Source organism: Chelonia mydas, chromosome 17 (genome assembly GCF_015237465.2).
Source record: "Chelonia mydas isolate rCheMyd1 chromosome 17, rCheMyd1.pri.v2, whole genome shotgun sequence".
NCBI classification, from domain to species: Eukaryota; Metazoa; Chordata; order Testudines; family Cheloniidae; genus Chelonia; species Chelonia mydas.
In genome coordinates, this window is record NC_051257.2 from 8594349 (window position 1) to 8610070 (window position 15722).

The 15722-nt window shown below is 36.7% G+C and overlaps 1 protein-coding gene across 11 annotated transcripts in view; it reads right to left on the bottom strand.

Annotated features, from left to right (window-relative positions):
• Positions 1 to 67: 67 nt before the first annotated feature.
• MSI2 (musashi RNA binding protein 2) overlaps positions 68 to 15722 on the bottom strand; it is a 389199-nt gene continuing 373544 nt past the window's right edge. For all 11 annotated transcript variants that reach the window (XM_043531405.1, XM_043531404.1, XM_037880473.2 and 8 more), the window contains 3 exons: positions 10262 to 10470; positions 8420 to 8497; positions 68 to 4747 (listed from right to left, as the gene is read on the bottom strand). In XM_043531405.1, coding sequence (XP_043387340.1) covers positions 8456 to 8497; positions 10262 to 10470 — 251 coding nt within the window. In that variant the 3' untranslated portion in view covers positions 68 to 4747; positions 8420 to 8455. The remainder of the gene's footprint in view (positions 4748 to 8419; positions 8498 to 10261; positions 10471 to 15722) is intronic.

Here is a 15722-nt window from a genome sequence, read left to right on the forward strand (position 1 = left end):
AAATGCAGACCCTGTGGTACAAAACAATACATTTCACACTCATAATGAAGGGGACTCCACAACTCTGTTCAAAACAGTTTATTTTATTTTTTTGTCAGACAAACACATTGATTTCTGGACCACAGTAGAGGATGGAAACCTTTCACAAACTTATTTATTTGAAAATACAAATATAAAATTATACTTTCCACATCTGTGATGTGAGAGACCCCCATCCACATAGTATTTTACAACAGGGCTTTAGAAAGCCATACACAGAGACCTGAAAGATGCTTGATATATAGATACAGATATATGTATATGTGTGTGTTTATATAGTTTAAAAAAAAAAGTCACTACCAAAGTTCTCATCAGTTCATACTAAAGTATAAAAGGAAGGGCTAGGCCTGCCACTGTGCCAGAGTTTGTTTAGGTACATTTATGACCACCTGAAATGCTTAGACTTGCATTCTATTACTGATGGAATTCAGAACTTGTACAACATATAATGAATTGTATTTGCTATCCACTACAGTCAAAATGACACACAGAGATCCCACACATTGTGTCAGAGTATGTACAGAATACAGTTTTATAACATGGGTGACTCCTGCTGCTTGTCAAAGTTTTTTAGCTTTGATTTTTACACTGAAATGAAATTCTGTCAAGACAATACATTCTGATTGTTTGGAAACTTGTGAACAGATCACTTAGATTGACTTTCTGAACTACTTGTTTTTGGTAAATTTTATTACAGTATTAAAGTATTGCTTAGCTTACAGAATCTCCTCATGTAGTGTTCACACACAAAAATGGGTTTGAATTAGATTCTGTACTTATGAAACTCTACAGTGTATGTATGCAGACCACAGAATCTGCCCCTGTGTCTTCAATGCAGTGTCTCCCATTTTCCTGTCTCATCTGTTTTGCTTTTAAAAAACAATCATCCACAAAAGTTCCACCCAAGAGACATTTCCACAGCATAAAAGATGAGTTAGTGTTTTTGTAAACAATTTCATATGCAATATCATATATAACCATGGCTGACTGTCAATAAAAATGTAATAAACAATATTGCTTTATTATAGATTATGTTGCATTGAGTGAATGGCAGAATGAAACAGGATGGTTTTTGTGGCTGAAGTCACTAGCCCTCATTCACACTAAAGGTCAAAATAGCATTACAGGTTTTATAGCTGGGGGGAGGAAAAAAAATCCGAACACCTTTCAGGTCATTATTACCCATAATTACCCAATGATTTAAACTAATCTAGCAAGATGTGTAACATTCACCAGCTGTATACTGCTGTACAATGAAAAAAATATTACAGCAACAGAGCCATGCTACCTTAAAGTCCAAGCTACAAATTCAAATTAAAATGAACATTATGAAGTATTGAAAACAAAAAGGACAGATAGATCAGTCTTCATTTTAATCAAGTCAATCACAAATTAATATTATTTTTTGGGGTGGGGGGAGGAGGGTAGTTACCCTCATTAACTAAATTTTCCTAGATACTGCAATCCCTCCAAAATTTACATTGTGTTTAGTAACAAAAGTTGTCCCACTGTATCATAATGCAGGTCTACCAGAAATGGGTATGGCGTATCCCAGTCTGGAGAGGGACAGAAAAACCTATCTCTACGTTAATAGTGGACTTCATGGGTGAGTAGGAGCTATTTTTTGTTGCCCATTTGCACAAGTAGGCAGGAGTCTCTCTTTTTTGAAAACTCCCAGGGTAACAGTTCTAAATGGGCAAGATCAGTTGTATCAGTGCATTCGCCACTGTGCTTGACTAAAATAAAGATGTAGCTGAACCTTTGTGCTAAAATAATTTACAAAGAAAATCCTTCAAAATGGACTTCTAAATGAGTGGGGGACTAAAGTGAACCTTAGTCTAGGTAGCCACATCAAAAACATATCAGGTTCCACAATATTTGTGCTATGGGCCACTGGGACTTTTCAAAAGGTATATAAACATCTAAAACATATTCACACAGATTATCAATTTCTTCTGAGCATTCTTAAAAAAATATTTTTTCTCTTAGTAAAATCATTTTAATATACCATGCCTCCCTCTTTTAAAAAATAAATTAAAAAAATCCAGTTTTGCATATCTAGCATTAGCATTTAAGGTAGTATGGCACACCCCCTTTTTAAAGTCAAGGGTGGGGATCTACAAAATGCTTTAAGAGTTTGCCAGCATTTTTAACATTGTGAGACCTTTGGTTAGTTGAAACCACATCAGATCAGCAAAAAATAAAATAAAATAAGACGGGGAAAAAAGGAAGAAACTGCCCAAAATTATTAGCATTTTTTTCTTAAATAAGAGAAAGTTCTATCCTTACTGGTCCTAAATCTGAATAACTACATCTAAATTTTTAACCTTAATTACAATACACCTACCAATATGTACTAGAAGAGGAAGAGAGAAAGAGGAGGGGGGAAAATTCACTACACTAGCATCAGGACAGCACTCTTACAAGATAGCCATTTTATACACTATTAACATACAACAATGATCAACAAAGAATATTCTATGAGGTGATAGGGAATGGAGAGGAAAAACAAATGGTAGTACAGTACGTCATCAACATTGACAAAATATTAATAAAAAATTCCCTGACTTATACATTGGATCTCAGGGAATTTGGTTTGTGTTTTTTTATTATTTTTATTTTTTAAAGAACTGTTATTTTATTACTTGATCAAGTCTCAATATTTAAAAAGCGTCCAGCATTTTGCTTAAACCTGGTTGTTCTGAAATAAGAAAAAAAAACAAAAAACCAAAAACCTAAACTATTACACAAAAAAAGCATGATTTCATTTTTAAAAAACAAGAAAAACAAGGTTTTTTCCATTCAGATAGCATTACGATGCCTTGTTTGTTTTTTTTTAAAAGATGCCTTGCTCTACCTGGTCTATTGAATGTCTACATTAGTCTACTTGTTAGTAAAATTTACAAAAATAGGAGTGCAGCAGCTCTTTTTAACAAATGTCGCATTCAGTGTCTTATACTGGCTGTACCTAAAGTACCAAATTTATAAACGTAACAATTTAAAAAAATATTAATAAAACTTGTCAATATTACGTTAAAAAAAGAAGAAATATATCCATACTACAGTATGTTCTTAATGCCACCTACCATGTTGTACTTCTATTTTGCTGTTGCAGGCCTATTTACCAATATTAAAAAAATTAAATTAAAAAATATCCTTCATAAGTTTCCTCCCCCAACAGAGGACCATATATATAACAGCCAAATATTAAACATGTGCAAATAGGAAACTGTCAGTTTTTCCCCCTACCAGTCACAGTGCAATGATGTTTTATACTTTTTTAATTCTGTTTACATCTACAATAAATTAAAATCTTCTGTCGCTTCTAGGGTGATACTTGTAGCACTGAGGTATTCCAAACAAACAAACAATAAAAAGGTTGCTTTCCTAATTTGTTAATATAGAAAATAATGGATAAAAGGTATAATGCAAGCTTTAACACTGCTCTTCCTATGGCATGTTAGACACTGAAGAGGAATCTCTTCTCTGTCAGAGCTTTATAGGACATACAGAGCAGCTGAAATGACTGGACAGCAAGTTGATCTAATTTAAAATAATGACTAATAAAGGTGTGCTTCAAACTTTAAATACTTTAAATATTAAAATTGTAGCTTCTTTTTCAGTCTTGGGAAAAAGCCGTTCTTAAATTAAAAAATATAACTAAACTGTTACCTTTTAAGCTGTGCACATATGACTAGTTAATATGCTGGTATGACGCTAGTACAGTTATAAGGTCTAACACACCTACAGAGCAAGCTAAACAGTGTTAATCTAACTCTTATGGGCCAGCTCTGGCAGTTGATCTAAACGTTTAAAACTTTTTTTCTTCCATTTAGTAGAGAAACTGCCTTAGACTGACTCCATCACAAAAATATTTTGTATTTCTCTTTCTCTTTCTTAGTAGTTTATATGTAGTTAATGGAATTGTATTTACAGTGTTTTTTTTTTTTTTTCAGAATTCACAATTTCAAAAAACCTTATATCACCTCTTTCAACCAAAAAAAGCACTTATAGAAAAAGAAGGACACAAAAAATTTTGCAGTCCTTACCTTATTGCCGAAAATAGATATAATTAGGTTAACAAAGATGTCACAAATCAAAAGAACGGCTAGAGATCCTGCTACTCAGCTCCCATGCAATGCAAACGAGAAACTTGACTTCAGCCCACCCGCTGCTCTTGCTCTACTTCTAATTCAGTGTGTGCTAAAATTCCACCTGAAAAGTTTTTACAGTTTCAGAATTGGTACCAAAAGACTGAGACTCATGTTACCATCTCAGCATCCTTTAAGCAACAACTACATAAAACAAAAGTAAAAAGGAGGGAAAAGAAAAGAAAACCCCTTAATATAAACAGTTACACGATGGTTAGGCTTTTACTAGATACACAAATTAGAACTACATGACTATGAGCGTATGTCAAATGCTATGAAAAAATGTGATTCAAACAGATTTAAGAGGGGGGGAACCCATCAAGAAAATAAAACAAAAGAGAAATGGATTATATATACATATTTTAAAAGCTGTTTTTATAGTACAGCAGATTCATGAGATGATGAGAGAGATTTTAAACAACCTAAGTCCATAGAGTGCCACCTCCAGTTTATTTATGTTATTGGTGATGATGTAGTGCTCAAAGTCTGATGATATCACCTGAACATGGGACCATTCAGAAACTTCGCCCTGTCTTGCCTGGACATCCAGATATACTCTATAAAGGATAAAAAGAATACATAACATAACCACATTTTTTGAGAGTAAAAGAAGTTCCCAAATCTAGAGGAGTTCCCACGGGGTTTATTATGGACCTATATTTGTAAATAGCTCAGTGGAATTCCTGTGCAGGTCATTGTATGTTGTTTTGATCTACTCTGTGCAATTAGTGCCAAGCAGTATACACTTGACATATAATAGACCTGACCCAGGGATAGATATGCTGAGGACCAGTAGCTCTTGTTGAAGTCACTGGGAGCTCAGTGCCTTTCAGTATCAGACCCACTATTAATAATATGTAATATGAAAAAATGTAATATCACTTAAATACAAAAAGGTGAACAGAAATAGTCTAAACATGACCTATTCAGTTTATGTAAATAGCAGGTGATGTTGGCAAAAGGCATGGCAAAGGGCCAATGCATGGGAACTGTGCAAAATTTTTAATATCAAAATGAGAAGCGTACTTAAAATTTAACACCTGTGTTTTGGGCCATAATCTGTTCTAAATCACCTGGTGTAAATCCAGAGTGACATAATTGAAGTTTATGGGGTTACTCTGGAATGAAAAGCATAGCTTAAATTCTGCTCTGCTATCGATCTTCTCTTTCAAATACATTTACAAAGGTAAAGTAAATACCTCGGTGTCAAATTCAGTGCTCGTTTGACGAGCTCCTTTTGTACTTTTACAGGGTGGTTTTGGTTTGTTTGTTTTTTGTTCACTAATATTTGGGAACAATAAAATACTACTAGATTCATCAGAAGTACTGGAAAATCTCCTTATGCACCAGTCACACTACTGAGTTTACATAGCTTTATAACATGCATATTCTAAAACTGTTAAAGTACTTGCTAGATGGTGGTAACTTTTAAATGGGTACATTTCAACAGTAATGATTACTTTTATAAGTGGATGTGTAACACCTAACTCACCGATCCTGCAGACACTTACGTATGTCAGTAATCCAACTGACTGCAACAGGACTATTCTTCTGTGTCAATTTTTGCAGGATTGGGACAGAGGGGGGTAATTATTATTTAAACTTCACTACAGAAATGATTTTAATTATGACAAATATAAAAAACCCACCCCTGCAATTGAGGGTGCGACATCTACAGTGCAGGCAGGGGTGCGATTTGCATCTTGTCTCGATGTACTCTAGGGCAGTGCCTCTCAACCTTTCCAGACGACTGGACCCCTTTCGGGAGTCTGATTTGTCTGGCGTCCCCCCAAGTTTCACCTCACTTAAAAACGACTTGCTTACAAAATCAGACATAAAGTGTCACACAGCACACACTTACTGAAAAACTGCCAACTCTCTCATTTTTACCATATATTATAAATTGATTGGAATATAAATATTGTACTTACATTTCAGTGTCTAGTCTATAGAGCAGTATAAACAAGTCATTGTCTGTATGAAATTTTAGTTTGTACTGACTTCGTTAGTGCTTTTTATGTAGCCTGTTGTAAAAGTAGGCAAATACTAGATGAGTTGATGCACCCCCTGGAAGACCTCTCCTAACCCCAGGCTGAGAACCACTGCTCTAGCGAGCTTGCTAAAAATAAGCAGGTGGATTTCAGCATGGGCTGCACAAGCGAGTACGTAACTAGGCAGGTTTGTGCTGCAGTGTCCTCGCGTTAGTGAGCTAGCTCGAGGTACGTCTGCACAAGCTGCAAATCACACCTGTGGCTGCAGTGCAGGGGTAGCCTGAGTTGTATTCCAGCAGGAGGGAGATGAAGGACATGCTGGCAGACTGGAAAGCTTGCACACTTAAAAGTATGCAGAAGGGCTGGACCTTGACATGAAATTCACCACAATTCATTTTAAGTAATGTAATTTTTGAAGACCCTGTTTGAAAACTATCACATCCCATCTCAGTATCAAGATGAAATTTTTGCTTTAGAGAAAGTCCTCTGCATGTGGAGAACCACCATATTAGCAGACCCTTGTAAGCTGGAGCAGTGGAGCCTGCCCACAGATGGAAGAGGAAACCATAGTGAGATAAGTGGAAGTATATTTTGGGAGGCACTGTCACAATTACAAATTTCAAACTCAGTAGTCCTTGAGAAATTAATAATAGGGACAACGCCCCCCACCCAATCAATTTTAATTAGTAATGAGCAGTGTTAACAGCTATTTCTGTTTTTAAGTCATTAATGATTGCACTTGTAACACTGGCCAGTAAATAATGGTTACAGCTTGATGTGCTGTGGTAGGTTTAAGATGATTGCAATATATTAATTTTGTTAACATTTCCTGTTTTGCGGAATTATTAGTTCAAATTACTGTTTTGTTAAAATCCCCAACATGCTTTGAAGTCCACAGCTTGTTTTTATGAAGGATATGGACACAATAATAATGAAGCATTATAAACCAATTACTGTGTGTGTATACACACACTGTAATGTCACCAAAAATAACTAGGATTAAAAATGAGTGCTTATAATTTTTATGGGGAAAGTAAAATGTATATTTTGTGGACCAAATTAGTTTAGTTTAGAAAACATTCTTAAAAATTTAAAATACACATTTATGCTAAAATGCAGGAGATACACATGACCATTTCTTGTCATACATTAAAGGAGATCATAACATAGTAATAGTTATAAACTAATCAATGTACCATCTCTATTAGATACAAAAATCATGCAGCCCAGCATCAATGGGCATTTTGTGGGGTGATCATGGCCTGATGGATGGGGGGGGGGGGAGGTTGGTTTTCTTTTTCAAGGTAGGGTTTGTTTTTTTTTTGCATATATTGGTACATATACACATTAAGTACCCTCCACATGTACTGGAACAATCCCCCTCCCCTCTGTAATTATGATTTTAATTCCATAGATGTATTTGAAATTTAAAATGTGACTGATCAGGTTTATTCCTAGCTAAGAATCAATAGAAATAAAATTTGACATTTAAATTTATTTTGTATCCGTATAGAAAAATGTAAACTACAAAGGTAAACACATGGTTTAATAGGTATAACTTTTGTATTGACTGACTTTTTAATTTACACTATTAGAGGTATAAGAATATTCATTTGCAAAAATGAATATGCCAAAAGGCCAAACAATTTTTTAAAAACATGTAATTAACTCAAGCTCAGTTAAAAGGGTAGGAAACTGGCAGTGATCCAAATACTAAGGTAATGCCTTTAATTTAATTTGCTGAGGTTTAATTTTTTAATCTAGATAATTGTTCTATGGTTACTAGTAACAATGTTATCCCATAGCTGTAATATTTGGTACAGTACTTACTTATGAATTATGGTTTTCTTTGCAATAAAGCAATGGTGCTCACTTATTTTTAGAAAACTGCATTCATAGCAAATCCGTCATCCTCACAGCAATGCTGCCCACTGACACTTTTTCATTTGTTTCCCCCAAGACTTCTGGAATCATCATTTATTCCTTTGGCTTTCAAAGAATGCAAGCGACTTCTCTAAGCTTAATAAATGTCAAAACACTAACTTTGTTGGGTTCTAGCTCCTGATTCTCTTCCAGTTTCCAACCCACAAGATTGATTTTAAAATAAACAATTGCAAAAAGGAATGATTAGAGGCCAAGGAAAAAAGAAAGTGAAGATCAAAAGGTGTTTTTTTAATTTAAAATATATATGGGAAATACTAGCTTAGCATAAAATACAAATGGTATATATTGTAATACCTCAAAGTGAGATGGCAACCAACCATGTGTAACGTTTCAATGGTATCCATTTGTAAAAGCCGTTGCAATCAAAGGTCCCTAAAATTGTACAATTATTAAGGTCATCAGTGTTCTATACATGGGAACAGATTATTATTTTTTTGGCAAGTAATTATCAAAGGACTTGAAAGACTGTGTTGCCAGCATGAATATGTATTTAAGAAAGCTGTTCTCTGGTCACCACTGACTTGATGTGTTGAATTCTAATCTTACCTTTCCAAGACACTAATCTTCTCACCCCCCCTCCTCTAAAATTTGTTTTTTTTTTAAACATTAGGATTAGTAAATGGACAATGTTAAAAAAATAAAGAATAAAAAAGACCCCCATTTTCTCGATAAGGTTATGGGGGGAGAGGAGGAATTAAGAGGCTGCCAATCTGCACATCAGAGAGAAAATACTTTCTTAAAAAATGACAGTACAGACAAAACAGGATGCCAAATGTATTATTATTATTATTTGACAATCAGGACATTGCAGAGGTCAAAGTGCGTAAGTTTTCAAGAACAAACAGGTCTTTTTCTTTAGGCGAAAAGTGGAAACGAGGGGTGTAGTAAGTGGTGATAGATGGCAGTTTAAATTGACGTAGCTCTTGGCAGAATAATAATAATTCACATTTCATAGCACAACTGATCCTATGAGATTGTCAAGATACGTAAGTGACCTTATGATGGGAATGGAATTGAACAAGAATTCAGAATATTAGGGCACAACTAGAAGGCTGCAAAAAGGTATTTCAAAAATACAATGAAAACCACGTTCGTTAATTTCAGGAGCTTTGTCTGCACCACATTTTCCCCCCCAACCAATTTGGCTAAAATATTAACATTACTCTCGCCTTTGGTTCTGAGTAATCTTTTGAAACAGCTCTCTACAGCTAAGATGGAAAACAAACAATGAAAAAATCTCATTGTTTGCTTACAATTTTTTTTGGGGGGGGGGGTGCTGATTTCCCATTTCAAAGACTGACAGCCACTAAACAGATTCAAACACATTCATGCTAACGCACAGAGGTAAAACAATACAATCTGAAAAAGAGCATGCAAGTTTGTTAAGTAAATTTCCATTGCCTACATTAGTTAGATGGTAGAACCATGAAAATATTTCCCATTGACTTGAGAAAAAAAATAGTAGAGACTTACTTGTGACCTTCCAATTTCAAGAAATGTTAGCAATAAACTAGTTATCAACATGTTGAGCGCACATCATCTCAGGCTAACTTTCCTTCTTCGATTCCATACTAAGGCCTCGATTCTGCAAACACTTGTGAACGTACTTAACGTTAAGCATGTAAATAGTCCTATGGACATGAGTAGGACTATTCACCTGTTTTAAATTAAGGACATGTATGTTTGCAGAACTGGAGATGCTAAAGCAAAGGCCCACTTTCTCTTCAATAGAGATAAAGAATTGGGGCATTATATGCCGTTCGGTGCCTCAACTTAAAATATTTGTTCTTACAGAAAGAGAGAGACTTAAATTTAAAATGAACAGAAACTTTAAGCATTTTTTAAAATATTACAGTTTAAAGTATGTCAAATCTCTAATAGAGGAGTAGGGGGTCACACAAGCATTTTCAATTCCGCTTATAATTCAAGTGCCAGGGCAGGGGAGTGTGCCGTTTTGAAACAAGTCTATTAGTAAATTGAGCAAGTTAGATATAATAGTATCACAAAATGGTAAAAGGCTACATGAGCAGTGCACTGCACAGTTCATTTTTAATTAAAAAAAAAAAATCTCTACAAAAAATTCCTGAACTAAATTCAAATTACCCAAGTGGAGAAGGGAAAGAAACGGTTACTTACAGCGATTCCATGGCCAAAGCCAGAGCCTGGCTGAGGGCTGGCAGCACTTATGTAATTACCAACACCGGAGTCCTGACTGGCTGTACCGTAGAGGTCTGCGACTGGACCTGGGCTGTTAGCCCCTGGAAATCCTCCTGGCCGGGCTGGATTGGAGCCTGCCGGGGAAGCGGGTGCGCCAAAATTCGGTTGAGCACTGTAGCTATTCAAGACTGGTGTGCAGAGAATAAAGCTGGGTATGAGGCCAGAAGCCTAGCATGCAGAGTTATTATAAAGCCAAACACTAGAATAAACAGCCTAGGCCCAACTTCTAACACTTAACCAAGGCCATGCGATAGGAGAGCAAGTACTGAATAATAGTCAGCCCATACTACTAAGAAGCTTGGAGCTCCAAATATATATAGATAGAGATATATATATATATAAAAACAATCATTCAACACACTACTGCAACCAGAGACTGTAGGTGCTCATTTTCACCAAATTATCACAAACTATATAGATATTTTTCAACATCTGATTTGATGCTCATGCAGTAGTAACAAGTTTTCTAGATCTGGGCACGTCGAGACAGCATTCACATCCCATGCAAACTACAAAGGAACTAGTTTTAGACTACACATTGTGTTAATATTGATATTAAAATGTTGACAGCAAATAAAGCAAATCACATCTAGTAAAATCATTTTTGGATCCATTCAATACTTTACCAAACCTCCCCCTCCCCCGCCCTTTTATCTGTAAGCTACATAAAGATTTCAATGTCTAAAAGGTTTGGTTTGTTAAAAAAAATGATATGGAATGGAACATTTTGGAGTAACTTTTCTTTTTAATTGTTATGAGGGAGTTTTTTTTTTTGTTCCTTAGATTTGGAGAGCAAGGACCTCCCTCTGTCTCCAAAACTGCACAAAATAAGTAAGTGAAGATCAAAACCAAAAAAGAATTCCATATGATCTATGGCACTCACCTCCTTAAGGGGAAGTAAAAGAAATTTAATTTTTTGAAGTCGGAAAAAGATGCTAACGGATAAATTTGGATCTTTAAGCATGTTAGATGATCAGATTTTGGCATTTCTCACAATCACTCTGGAATGTAAAATTTATGAGTAAAAGACTTGAATGCAAAGAGAAATGTTAGCAGGCTAGGAAGACTCAAATGGAAATAGCTTTATCTTGCAGCAAGCTATGTTACTTCCAAGGTCCTTACAGAATTGCATAGAAACATGCCTGTATGCACCATAAAGCCCACCTATTCTCATAGCATCCCCTTGAAAGCCAGATAAAGTTAGTGTATATATACACACACATGTATTTTAAACTGCTCACAGTTGGTTTCAGTTTCCCTCACTTAATTAGACTAGACTGAACAAGATGGCTTTCAAATAAATAAGCACAGTGAAAGGACAAATAAATCAAAAAGATATGTAGTCTGGCAAGGCCTCAATTAAATAAACCTTAGTTATCATTCTATTTGTAACAGCTAGTGAGGTTTGAGTTATCAATTCTGAAGAGGCGGGTATTTAAACACCTTTTTAAAAAACCCTAAATATAGCAGATGGAATCCACGCCATGACCTGAAGAGACCTGTCCTTCTCAAATTTAATTGCACAGGCTGTTCCACCTAGTTATAGAGAGACAGACAGACCTAAAAGTGAAATTAAACACTACACAGTCATACCCAACCTTTCATTATCTCTGAATTATTAGTATAAAGTAGCTATTAGAAACAGGTCCAGGCTACAAAGTTTTGTATTTCCCCGAAGTTCAAGGCTACACAGCTCCAGGGTTTTGGCCTCTCTCTTTTTCTGAGTCTCCTGCAGACTATCATAGAATCATAGAAGATTAGGGTTGGAAGAGACGTCAGGAGGTCATCTAGTCCAACCCCCTGCTCAAAGCAGGACCAACACCAACTAAATCATCCCAGCCAGGGTTTTGTCAAGACAGGCCTTAAAAACCTCTAAGGATGGAGATTCCACCACCTCCCTAGGTAACCCATTCCAGTGCTTCACTACCCTCCCAGTGAAATAGTGTTTCCTAATATCCAACCTAGACCTCCCCCACTGCAATTTGAGACCATTAGTCCTCGTTCTGTCATCTGCAACCACTGAGAACAGCCGAGCTCCATCCTCTTTGGAACCCCCCTTCAGGTAGGAGAGGAAGTTAGGAGTTAAACAGGGGGTGAGTGAAGTGTGGCAGCTTCTGGTCGCCCTCTCCCTGTAATCTTCAGGTAAGAACTGAGCTGATCAATTGCAGGTTTTTATTGCCGATGAAATGTAAGAGTGAGCAAGTCCTATTTCTCTGTCAAGAGACACCCAAGAAAAAATGATAGTCCTACTCTAAGAATCTTTCCAATGAACAAAATGGGCTTTGGATCCGCTCCATGTTAAAAATGTATATGTAAATTTGGTACAGCCAACATAGCCTTCAGCATCCCACACTGAGGGAGTCTTAAGTCCATTGAGACACGATCATTCAGGATTTCCCATTATGCCACTGGCTCAGAATTGAGCAATCTTTCACTAGAGTTAAATACTCAACTAGATCAATTAACCAGCAAAAGTAAAATGGCAACCAATGGCTTTGCACTGGTCGGAAGGTCCATTTTACAACACAAATTGTGCACTGTGGCTCTTTTTAACTGGTAACAGGAGGAAGTAAGTAGGTCATCTAATTCAGCAAGTTAAAAGAAATAAGGCAAGAGAGAGTAAACAGATTATTTTGGAACACGCTGGCAAACAAAGCACAATTTTTTAATATTAAAGATTAAATGTCAAGATAACATTTGGCCTTCTCACTCAGGAAGAAAAATATCCAGCTGAGATATTCAAAAGCCCTTTATTATCTTGCTCTAGCACACTCTCTTTTCTGGTTCAATTAAATGGATACAGGTTTTCCTGCCAAGTCACACAGAAAACCTGGTTTGCCCAGTTGAGCAAATCCATGGGCCTCTAACAGATCCACGGGAGGGAAAGAAACCATTTTAAATTTCCTTCATGCTGATTTGCAAAGAATGGGGACAGGGCCTTTACGGAGGAGGACATAAGGACACACATTCCTTAGAAACAAACTATGCCAGAAGGAAAAAATTAACCGTGTGCAGGGTAGATAAACAAATAACCCCGAACAGTCCAACCATCAGCCAAAGGTCACAAGAGTGGGCTAGTGGCGAACCTTAAAAAATAACACTGCTGAGTTTTAAGAGAGTTCCCAGTCTTGTTCCATCCTAGCACTGGCATCAATGACACAAACAATTGTACTGTCATTTCTGTCACTTGCTTTTAATTCTCATACTGAAACATATGCATGTGTGTAGGGGAGGAAAGGGTTTACAAAGTGTCTATTATTATGAAAGACACCACAGTCTGACTAGCGGTACAGGTTTTGACTGTAATGTGTCTTCATGATGTGGACAATAGATACGCTCTGTGTGATGGTGTGTTACTGCATTGGCCAGCTCTTCTAAATAAAGGTAATTTTGAAGACTCCATTTCAGAACACGATTTGCTGGGAAAACCCAAGGTCATAACAATGTCAAGAAGAAGCAGCAATCCCCAGAGAACACAGGGCAGATTATACAAATATGCCAAGGGTTTAATTAAAAACAAACAAAAACAAAAAATATTCACAAAATAGGCCAAATTTCTCCCTAACTCACTGAAGTCAATGGAGGTGACACCTGGGCTGAACAGGTCCCTCTGTTTTCAATATTAATTTCAAGATACAATGATAAAATTACACCAACAATGACCAGTTTCTAGAGAGTTGTGCAGTATTCTGGCATGGCTGTTCTGCTCTACAGATGTGTCAAAATCCATAAGATGAGAGAAGCTAGAAATGGAAATGACCAGATCAGAGCATCTAGCGTTCTACATGTGCAGAACAGAGACCCCCCAACAGAAGAAATCACATATCCAACTAATGCTGTGCTGCGTGTGTAGGGGAGTAGGAGAAACACATTTCAAAGCTTCAAATATTTTTGCTTACTTAAAATATATTTGAAAGGATGAAGTATTGGGGAGGCAGAGCTGGCAGATCTGGATACTGATGCTTACAGCATATATCCACAAAAAGAAAAGGAGTACTTGTGGCACCTTAGAGACTAACAAATTTATTAGAGCATAAGCTTTCGTGAGCTACAGCTCACTTAATGCATCCGATGAAGTGAGCTGTAGCTCACGAAAGCTTATGCTCTAATAAATTTGTTAGTCTCTAAGGTGCCACACGTACTCCTTTTCTTTTTGGGGATACAGACTAACACAGCTGCTACTCTGAAACCTAGCATATATCCAGTGTTTACTGAAGAAGCAACTGTGTAAGCCTCATAAAACACCACCTCAAGTCTAACAGGAGCAGCAATATGGGCTAGATCCTCAGCTAGTGTAAATCAGAAACACTCCATTACTTCCAGTGGAGCAATATTGATTTGCACAGCTGAGGGTATGGGACAGATCTTTTGGGACAGTAAGAACGGCAAGCCATCTCAAGCAGAGACTTCTCCTTAGATAACTCCCTAACGCTGATGGATTATATTGAGGTTGTCTTTTGGTACCCATTGTTGTAAACTGAAAGTGGAATAGAGCTAAGGACACTCATTTGTTCTCCCTGGGATCAAACTGAGGGAGCTCTGGAATGTGAGTTAGATGGAAACAAACTCCCCTTGTTAAAATAAAATAATCATAACGTACAGCGGCATGCCATTTGTAGTGAATTCCACAAGAGAGCAGCTCTGTTTATCGTCATGAATGAAAACCCCATTTCAGTGCACTGCCCTGTGCAAAATGTAACCCTGATATTGAGAAACGAAGTTGTTCTGTGCAAATATAACTAAAAATAACAATACTTTACTAGAAAAGGATTTTACTGAGCACAGAGCAAGGAGAAGAGGGGATGGAATATGAGTATCCCTTAGGTATTTACCATCCTGCATGGGAGATAAAATGGGAACACAAAAGATCTCAAAGGCAGATTTCCCACGTTCACTGGAGTTGCTGACTGATGCCAATACACTGCTAATAGTAGCACAAATCATTTAGCGATAAGTGGCTATAACCCCACAACCCATACTATATGCATACACGTCAGCATCCAGGGTAAAATCATTCAATCTGCAACTGCAAAACTTACAGGTGGATGACAAGAAAACACTTGCTTTAGTGGTTTCCCGAAAGGAAGAGAGAAAACTAAAAGCCACCGAACAGATTTCTAAAAGCGAGACTCATCTCCCCCCATCTCCATTAAAAACACTGGGAATGTTGGTTTTCATACATCCAAGAAGTTGATGGCAACTATTTATTCAACTATCCTTCTGATTGCGGGTATGTAATATAAGAACAAGATAACTTGATATTCAGTGGATAGAAAATTAACACTACACACAGACCACAGAACTGACTACAAGAAAAATGTGCCCGCTGATCCATTATCTGGTAAATATACTGTCTGGGTATAGAATGTTCAGGTTCCCA